This window comes from Capra hircus, chromosome 21 (assembly GCF_001704415.2).
Source record: "Capra hircus breed San Clemente chromosome 21, ASM170441v1, whole genome shotgun sequence".
Taxonomy (NCBI): Eukaryota; Metazoa; Chordata; class Mammalia; order Artiodactyla; family Bovidae; genus Capra; species Capra hircus.
Window position 1 is genome coordinate 54,733,015 of NC_030828.1, and position 10,775 is coordinate 54,743,789.

Sequence of the window (10,775 nt, forward strand, 5' to 3'; positions counted from 1 at the left end):
AGCAAATTTCCTAATGACTATACTTACTTTAATGATGAGATATCTACAGCCTGATAAGGAGAATTTGAGGCATTTGCAATGTTCATGTTAAAGGGGCTAGACCACTCTACTATTCTGAAAAAGGCATAAAGCTACCTTCAGCACTAAGGGAGTGTGTGGTATCATCTGGAATATCTTCTTCCTTTTCCTCCTTCTCCTTCTCTTCCACCTCTTCTTCCTTCTCTTCACTTACAGGAGGGGCAGATTCCACTGACATTCCCAAAACACTACACAGCAAAAAGACACAATCATGTATTCCCAGATAGGATGGGATACCCTGCTCAAAGAACTCTGAATTTTTCTGTGACTCCCCACACATCATACCACTTTTTAAGTAAATGTGAAAAAGTTAAAAAACCTCACCCCATTACTGCTTCTTTCTACAGAAAGCACCTAAAAGGTTGACAACTCAAAACACTGTACAGAATTAATACAAACATGAGTCAGAAGGAGGAAACAAACATACTTCATTTTTATCTTTCTCTGAAAAAAACATGAGCAGGGACAGAAAAATCTCACACTCAAGAGAATTAATGACAAAGAAGATGCGCATTAGATGTGCAGAGAAGGGGCTCTAAAATACAGCTGTTAAACAGAACACAATTAACAAAGGCATTTTTGCAAAAATTTTTACAAGACATAACATAGACCCACACAGCGTTTGAGGAAAAAATTCAGGTTAACATCACAGGTCAAAAAATGATAAATAAAAGTATAAGACATAAACAATCAGGAAAAAATATCTGCAACAATATAACAAAAGAATCATCTTCATAAAATACAGGGAATTTATAAGAAGCCTAAGATATAAATGCACAACGAAAGAGACAACTCACCAAAAAAACAGAAATACAAGTATCTTTAAACATGTAAGAAGTCAGAGAAACCATTAGTTGCCAATCAAATTAGGAAAAAAAAAAAGTAAATATTGTCCTACTATTCAGTGCTGTTGAAGTAAGATTAGCATTATTACATACTCTTCATGAGAGTATAAACTAAATAGAACTTTCTGAAGAACTAGAAAATATGTATCAAGAGCTCTAAAAAATTTTCATACCTAGTAATTTCAATTATAAGAAATAGCTTAAAATATGAAAAGATCCTTGTACAAACTCACTTTCAAAGTTCACTGTGACTAATAACCCACTGTAAGCCCAACAGTAGGTAAATAACTAATTTCATAATCCATAAAATGGAATTTATGCAGCTGCTAAATATGTTCAAAACCACCAAATACAATGTGTAAATTGTATATCTGGACTAGATACTGGACAAAACAGATACATATAATCCAAACAAAACAAAAAATTTATGTATATACAATAAAGACATCTTTGAGACAACTGGGAAAATATGAACACAAACTATATTATTAGGTATTATGGAATCGATATTAGGTGTGCTAAGGGTATTATGATTATATAGGATAATGTATTTTTCTTAAGGGATGAATTCTAAAGTATTTGAGGGGAACTATGATTTCTGCAACTTAGTTTCAAATAATCCAGCCCCCCAAAACAGTATATTTTATACACACACAGAAAAAAATGCATAACTTTTACAACAAAAATCATGGGGCAAATGTTAGTAAAAGCTTTAATTGTCAGGGAAAATTAACTGCTCGTGTTGACAAGCAAAAAGGTCAAGAAACACAAACTTTCACCTTCCACATCTCAACTATGTAAATCAAGTGCACACACACAAAAAGAGAGAAAATAAGCCAAATATTTACAGGAATTAGCCTCTGGGTGGCAGAATTACAGATGACATTTTTTGTTTCCTTTTAACTTTCTATCCATTTAACATTTCACATGAAGACCATTAAACGTAAGTTTAAGAAGCATGAAAGAGATGAAAACATGGATTTGCAAAGTTGGGAACCATGATCCAAGGAAAAGAAGAAGGACTGAGTAAAGACTTTCACAAAATAAAATAGAACATTACCTACACAACTGGGAGGACCAGATGCAAGACCATGGGAAACAGGGAAAGAAAGTCAAGAGCGTGTATGACAAAAAAGTAGAAGAGCGAAAAAAAAAAAAAGACAGCACTAATCACACACCCTGGATCTTCTTCAGCCTCTTTTGGTGGTTTTCTTCACATCCCTAACCTCTAAATGCTGCTGGGCACAATGAGTCCTTGAACCTCTTCTTCACCTATACTCATCCCTTTAGTGATCTTATCCATACTCATGGCCTTGAATACCATCCATACGCTTATGACTCCACAATTTTTAATCTCCAGCTTAGATCTTCCTCCTGAGCTCTAGACTTTCACATCATCAACTGCCTCCAACTGGCAACTGAAAAGGCAACTCAACTAACAAGCCTGTAAGTGACCTTCCTGTTCGATCTTCTCCATCTCAATCAACAGCAACTCCATTCTTCTAGTTCCCAAACCAAAAATGTGGAACCACCATTACCTCCTTCATTTCCCTCATATTTAACATCCAATCTGACTTTGAATCCTAATTTCAAAAACCCAGAAGCTCACACTTCTCATCCTACTTCTACACTGGTCCAGCCACTGTCACATTTCGCCTAAATTATTTCAAGAGTCTCCTAGTTGGTCTTTCTGCCTCTGCCCTTGCTCTCCCTTCAGATTTTATTTTTAAATTTAACTTGAATAGCTTAATTTTTATTTTTCCCAGCTTTATCCAGGTATTAGTCTATTCTTGATCCAGCAGCCAGAGTGATGCTGTTCAAATCTAAGTAACAGCATGTCATTCCTCTGATCAAAGCTATTAAACACCTTCCTATCTCACTAAGGAGAAGGCAATGGCACCCCACTCCAGTATTCTTGCCTGGAAAGTCCCATGGACGGAGGAGCCTGGTAGGCTGCAGTCCATGGGATCGCCAAGAGTCGGCAGGACTAAGCGACTTCACTTTCGCTTTTCACTTTCATGCACTGGAGAAGGCAATGGCACCCCACTCCAGTATTCTTGCCTGGAGAATCCCAGGGATGGGGGAGCCTAGTGGGCTGCCATCTATGGGGTCGCACAGAGTCGGACACGACTGCAACGACTTAGCAGTAGCAGTATCTCACTAAAAGTAACAGCCAAATGCCTCACAATGATCCATAAGGGCCTTATATATTCTGGAAAGGGCCTTATATATTCTGGTTCCCCCCTTACTTCTCTGACCTCTTTTCCCACTCCTCTCCAGCACTCCAAGGCAGCCACACTAACCCTGTCATCATTTCTCAAATATTCCAACATACTCTTCCCTCAGGGCCTTTGCATTTGCTGTTCTCTATGTGCAGATTACATTTATCCAAATAACAGCAGAGATCACTTACTCAAGATTTTTAGTCAAATGTCACATCAGGGAAGCACCCCCTAAGTCACCTTGTCTAAACTTGCAACTGCACTGATGTTTTCCATCCAATTCTCCACTTTATTTTTCTCTGTGGCCCTATCAGAGTGTAAGACACTATAGATTTTTACATATTTATCAGATAACTGCTATATCCCATAAAAGAACATAAGCTACATTAAGGTGTAAAGTTTCTTATCTCTTCTGATCACTCTGTATCTCCAAAACTCAAAAGTGATTGGCATATAGGAAATACGCAATAAATATTTGTAGAATGATTAGGTGAATCAGAGCAGATCTGAAATAAATCAGATTTTGTCCACTATCCAAAACTGATGGAAAAAGAAAACAAATGTTTAAATATACCATTTAGAAATATAAATCTAGCCAATAAAAAAACTAACACAATTATTATCAAAAGTTAGAGGAGTATGCTGGGATTTCCCTGGTGGTACAACGGTTAGGAATCCGCCTCCCAATGCATGGGGTGCACGTTCAATCCTCACCAGGGAACTAAGATTCCATACGCCACAACTACAGAGCCCACACCAGAACAAAGGCCCTACGCAGCCATACATAAATAAATATTTATTTTTTTAAATTAGAAAAGTGTTGTTGTGAGTTAAACCCTCATCTTTCATTACAGAACTCAAATGTCTTAATCTGATTAAACAAGAAATGGCAATACTGTAGTGTTACTTAGTTTTACAACAATATTAAAAGCTAAAAAGATAACCTCCCAGAGAAGTAAAAACACAGACACTTAAAAAGGGTTACCTCTTTGGTAGAAAGGATTACTTCTGTGAAAGGGAGCCAACAGTGGGAATGGACTCTGATTTTTATTATAAGTTGTTTTTAAAATAATCTATGCATTTATATTTCTCTGTTAAAAGCATTTAACAGACCTCATCAAAATTAAAAACATGCTCCATGAAAAAAAACCTCTTAACGAAAAGATAAGCCAGAGAGAAAAAAATATTTGCAAACCACATATCCTACCAAGAACTAGTACACAGAATATAAGAATTCTCAAAACACAAAATAAAACCCAATTACAAAACAGGCAAAAGATATGAGTAGACATTTCCTTGAAGAGGATGTACAGATGCAAAGAAGCATGTGAAAAGATGTTCAACATCATTAGCCACTACGGAAACGCAAACTGAAACCACAATGAGGGCTTCCCTGGTGGCTCAGTGGTAAAGAATCCACCTGCCAATGCAGGAGTGAAGTTGCTCAGTCGGGTCCGACTCTTTGCGACCCCATGGACTGTAGCCTATCAGGCTCCTCCGTCCGTGGGATTTTCCAGGCAAGAGTGCCGGAGTAGATTGCCATTTCCTTCTCCAGGGGATCTTCCCGACCCAGGAATTGAACCCGGTCTCCTGCATTGCAGGCAGACGCTTTACTGTCTGAGCCACCAGGGAAGCCCAAGTTCAATCCCTGATCCGGGAAGATCCCACGTGCCTCGGAGCAACTAATGCCCTGTGCCACAACTACTGAGCCTGTGCTCTAGAGCTCTGGAACCACAACTACTGAAGCCTGCGCGCCTAGAGTCCAGGCTCTGCAACGAGAAGCCCACTCACCGCAACTAGAGAAAGCCTGCACAGCAACAAAGATCCAGCACAGCCAAAAATACGTAAATAAATAAAATTGTTTAAAAAAACAAACACACACACAATAAGAGATCACCACACACTATCAGAATGGCTAAAAGAGTGACAACACCAAATGCTGGTGAGAATGGACAGAAACTGGATGTCTCATACACTGCCAGTGGGACTGTAAAATGATACAACCACTCTAGAAAACAGATCAGCATTTTCTTAAAACAAAAACAAACTAAACGTGCAACTACCATGTGACCTAGCAACTGTCCCCCTGGCCAGTTATCCTAGAGATATGAAGACTTATAAAAACCTGTAGGCAAATGTTCATAGCAGCTTTATTTATTCTAGCCAAAAACTAAAATCAACCCAGATTTCCTTCAATGGGTAAATGGTTAAACAAATTGTGGTACATCCATACCATGAAACACTACTCAGCAATAAAACAAACCACTGATACATGCAACAACTCAGACAGATCTCTAGTATGTAGTTTGAAAAAATCCAACCTTCAAAGATTATATAGTATATGATCTTATTTATTTTAAGTGACGAAAGTGTACCAATAGAGGATGGTCTTTAATTTTTTTTGGCTGCTCCTTGCAGCACGTAGGATCTCAGTTTCCCGACTAGAGATCAAACTTGTAGCCCCAGGATTGAAAGCACGGAGTTTTAACCGCTGGACCACCAGGGAAATCCCGAGGATGGTGCTAATTACTGGTTGCCAGGGGTTCAAGTGCAGGTGAAGGGGATGGATGTGGTTGTAAAAGGGCAACACTAGAGCTCCTTGGAGGGTTGGAACTGTTAGCATCTTGGTCACAGTGGTGGATAAACCTATACAGACAATTGAGCAGTATAAAAATTATACACACATGAGTACAAGTAGAACTAGAGAACTCTGGATAATTTCACTGAATTTTAGCAATGCTGATATTCTGGTTGTGAAATTATACTATAGTTCTACAAAATGGTACCACTGGGGAAAACTGGGAAAAGTATACAAAAAAAAATCTCTGCACTATTTCTTACAAAAGCACATGAATCTACACTCATCCTGGGAATTCTCTGGCGGTCCAATGGCTATGACTCCACACTCCCAATGCAGCGGACCCAGGTCCACTCCTTGGTCAGGGAACTGGGTCCCGCAAGCTGCAACTGAGAGCTTGCACACCACAACTAAAGATCCCGCACACCACCACAAAGATCGAAGATCCTGCGTGCCACAGCCCTGACGCAACCAAGACCCAGCGTGCCCGAATAAATATAAATAAATATTCATCATCATCTCAATTTTTTAAGCGTTTAACAGAAATAAAAATATATTCGGCATATTTTACAACGCTTCATGTTTAGGACCAAAGGTTTACATCAGCAAGACAACAGATAAAGAGAGGAAGATCTTTTGGAATTTTATGATGTATAAAACTCACAAGCAGCTTTTCAAAATGTCTGCTGTAACGAATAAAGACAACATAAAGAGATCAGTACACATGTGTTTTCTAGAGTTTTCATTCTTTTGTAATCAACCCCACATTCTTTGCAGTTTCGTGGCCTTTTCACATGCTGTTCCCTGTGTCTGGAAAGTTCCTCCTCCCACATGCCACACTTCTCCCCATCCCTTCAACTATGCCTAACAAATGTGTATTTATAATTTACATCATCTTCTCAAAAAGGTTTTCCCTTATCCCCAAGATTAGGTCATATATCCTATTTTTTCCCCTCTTTACAATGATCACAATTTCCACTGAATAACTATTTATGTAATTATTCAACATATGTCTCTCCTATTAAAGTGTAAGCTCTATGATGGCAAAGATGATTTAAAACACCCGCCACAGTGCTTGCACGTTTACTGAATGTAAGCATTCAAGTTTTGTTTTTTTTTTTTTTAAGAAAAAGCAACATGTTCATGCAAAAAGGGAAAAGAAGTAGCATGAGAATTCTCAAAACAGTACCATCCATTTATAACAACGGGTACGCACGCATTCTGTCCCCAGTGGTTCAAACCCGGGTCCTGAGCCACAAAAACATAGATAAGCCTGGCACGTGGATCCTAAAGAGGTATCAGAAAAACTTAAACGCCTACAAAAAGCAAAGAAAGGTAACATAAATGATTGAAGTGGTTGGGTTTAAGAACAAAAGCACAAACCTTAGGAAAATGAAAAAAAAAGAACAGCTGGCCTCAGTGTCCAGGTACAACAGTGAGTTACAGGCACTATGACAGACCACAGCACTCATGTCCCATCTAAGCAGAGATTGGCTGCTACTCACAGCTCTAGCCAACTGTTGCCAATAATACAGCAGTTGCATTACTTCTTAACTAGTAATCCCAGAAACAGGAAACTTAAGTTCCATGTGAAATGTCTCTATTTTTAAATTCTATCAATTAATTCAAATATATTTTAACAACCATGTATGGGCCAACTAGAACCCACCTGCAGGCCAAAGTAACTCCACCAATTTGCGGATTGTTCTAAAGTGTCCAATTGATGATTTGAGAGAAAAATTTTGAGTGCAAACACAGAGTATTAAATAGAACACATACACACACAAAAAATATTTATTTTTGAGATAAAAATCATAGTCTTTCACCCCAAACTAACATTCTCCTAACAACCTCCCTTTTCTATTCCGCCACTCTAAGACTCCTGCGTTCTTCCTTGATCTTAGAAGAATTTGGGCGCTGAATAATCATAGAGAGGCACTTGAGTTACAAGGACTCAAAACCCAGGTCTGCCACTTGCTAGCAATGTATTCTAGTGTAAGGTTTTTAACTTTTTTGCCTGTCACTCCCCCCTACTAAGTAACATGAATGATTGAAGTGGTTGGGTCTAAGAACAAAAGCACTAAGTAACAGAAGTAATGTAATGTGTTCATTATACAGCTTCTTTAAGGATGAAATTAAATGGCAGTATATATCAAACAACCGATCTAGTACCTAACAGAGAAGATAAATTCACAGACGGGCAATGTTAAAGATTTACAAGAGACAAAGTAAAAAGTGAATACTGTTAAGAGTATGAATTAAACATTCTGGGTCTAAAACTGGTGAAGATTCTTTGGTTGGTAGGTAGAAACCATGCCTAACTTTTGATAACGTATCTTAATATTTTTTATTTTTCCTATTAATAAGTCATATCCAAGCTAAGAATGAGGAATTCTTATTTTGTTTCACACGCACAAGACAGATCACAATTTAAATAATATGGGTGCAAAAAAGTTGCTATCTTCACAAAAGAGATTCCAGCTTAAGTACCAATAGAATGCTAGTTAAAACAATCCTCACATCAAATTTCCTGCTCCACAAAAATAAATCCTTTTATCCTTAGGGCAAGACAACAGGCACAGATAAAAGAACTGATCCATTAATACATTTAAATAAATTCCTCCGAACACTAATATACCTGCTTTTCCTATTTGGCTGAGGTAACTGTTCAATGACCTGACTGATGGAACCACGTGTGTCCAAATGAGAAGAATCCATAGAGTCTGAAAAAAAAACCTGGATATTAGCACAAAAGGCATTTACCATCAAACTTTAATACAAATTCAGGAATGTGGACAATACCAATCTAATCAGCTGTATTAGAAAACCAACCTTTTGCATACCTACTACACACCAGACATTGTGCTAGACTTCCTTACATACCTCACCACAATTACATAATATTTAAATCTACCCAACTCCAATAAGAGCACCCTTGCAAAAGAGTCTCACCTGCGGCTTTGTTTTCTTTCCGATGCTCATTGACGCCACTATTATTGTCTCCTTGTTCTTCTTCAGCTGTTTGCTCGGTATTGGACTCAACATCCTAAAAAATATACATGCACAATATACCCACTATGTATGAGATAATCCAAAATGAGATATATTTTTGTGAAAATACAGATTTCATTTTCCAACCAACTTTACTCAAAGATAGTGATCTCCTAAGTACTTACCTTTGCAGGCTGGTCTAGATTAGGGGTGGGGTGGGGAATCATTTCCAAGCACTCACTCACTCACCAACACAGGGTTCTCTTTGTGTGTCTGAAGATTAGGCAGGTGTCGAGCTAGCACACTGAAGTGAGAACCAGAATCATCTTCTAGAACCTGGCTTTCAGGCTGAGAATCTTCAATTATCAGGCAAGGAGTGTCTTGCTGAGAGAAATCTGAATCCAACTGACTTCCTGTAGGGTCCATCTGCTCCCCTGGAATGGAATAACAAAAGATCAGTTCCGTGTAACCTACTAGCCTTCCTCACGCAGTCTGAGCTGAAAATAATGAGGCAGTTAAGTACGAGACTTGGAAAGGGGGACGAGTGTAGGACTCTTCCTATTACAACACTGTACCTAAGCACTTTTCTGTCATACCTGCCACGGCCCGATTTCCTCCTGCTTACAATCAGCCTGCCTATCCTTCTCTCCCCTTCCATCACCTTCGCGTAGACACCCTTTCCCCTCCTTCCTAACCTCTACTCTCCCCGCCCCTTTTTTCCATCCCCCACAACTCTCCCTACGTCCTTCAGGCGCCTCTACCGCTCTCCAAAAAGCACCTTTGGAAAACCTCTGATCGTCTGAACCCCTACAGCCGTTCCTGCTTCCTCACGACCACCCGGGTCTTCCTAGCGAGTGCTACCCCACCCCCTCCTTGGGGCCCTCCAACCCTTCCCCCGTCACCGCCGCCATGCTTGCCACCCCGCCCCCTCCGGTTTGCCACCCCTTCAGACGCGAAGCCCAAGCCCTCAGAGGCGACTACTCCCCCACTTTTCCCCACACGGTACCAGGCATCCCGGCGGGAGGTCCCTCGCGCTCGTCCTAGAGGTTTCCGCACGCTCCCCAGGTCCCTCCAGCTCTATCCCCAGGTCGCCGCTGTAGCCACCGCCGCCACCGGCCGCGAACTCCCCCTTTCCCATCGCGTCACGCAGCATCGGCTCGCTCATTCGCTGCTGCTGCCCGCCACTCAAGAAAGGCTGTGGGTAACTGGCGACTGAGTCGGAGTGCCCCGCCCCACGTAAGAAAAAGGAACACGGCGGCGTGTTTCCATGGCAGCCTGGACTTTGCAGGCCCTCCCTCTAGTATAGCTGGAGAATGACAGTATCCTTGAACCGAAGGGACCTTGAGAGGGCATGAAATATAGTCCGCTGCCTCTCCAGGACGGTTGTCTGTACCACTGCTCAGACATAAGATAACAGACAATTTTTTTTGTTGTTCAAGTACCATAAGGCCCTACTCTCACCCTCTTCCGTGGAAAAGGTTTCCTGGCTTTCTAATAAAAGGGCAAAGAAGGAAGGCTAGAATTTCAGAGCTCGTGAAACTGAAGAGAGAGAGGACTCTTCGGGGTTTGCCAGGTCAACCAGGATTCCCTTCTTAGGCCTCTACTTGAATTCAAGGGCACACATTAAATACGTCTCCGCCAGTTCTTAATTTTTTTTTTTTTTCTATTTACATTGTCAGAGGGCCCTCGTAAGCCATATTTTCCCCCCATTGCCCTTTCCAGTCTGGGACGTAGTTCAAGCTTCACGTTGCGTATCGGTGACCTATCTTTTGTGGAATTGCAGCCTACACAGACCATGGCCCCAGACATTTTTTGCACCTCCGTTTGAGATAACTGAGCACAGTAACTGTCGGTGGTGAAGAGAACAGCTGCTGCCCTTTAACTAAATGACCTCAAAGATCCCTCCAAGCCCTGAGAGTCTATTATCCTAATTATGGTGCCAGGGTCTTATAGAGGGTGTGGCAGCTGTGACTTGTATTATTGAAGGAGGTCCCATGAGGAATATATTGTTTTGGGGAGGGTATTTTTGTTTTTTGTTTTTAATTTAAAAGGTGGTTGGAT

At 40.4% G+C, this 10,775-nt stretch overlaps 1 protein-coding gene across 2 annotated transcripts in view; it reads right to left on the reverse strand.

Annotated features, from left to right (window-relative positions):
- TP53BP1 (tumor protein p53 binding protein 1) overlaps nucleotides 1–9,837 on the reverse strand; it is a 70,064-nt gene extending 60,227 nt beyond the window's left edge. For both annotated transcript variants that reach the window (XM_018065954.1, XM_018065953.1), the window contains exons 1-5: nucleotides 9,721–9,837; nucleotides 8,964–9,148; nucleotides 8,676–8,769; nucleotides 8,362–8,446; nucleotides 136–266 (exon numbers count right to left, since the gene is read on the reverse strand). In XM_018065954.1, the coding sequence (XP_017921443.1) occupies nucleotides 136–266; nucleotides 8,362–8,446; nucleotides 8,676–8,769; nucleotides 8,964–9,148; nucleotides 9,721–9,727 (502 nt within the window). In that variant the 5' untranslated portion in view covers nucleotides 9,728–9,837. The remainder of the gene's footprint in view (nucleotides 1–135; nucleotides 267–8,361; nucleotides 8,447–8,675; nucleotides 8,770–8,963; nucleotides 9,149–9,720) is intronic.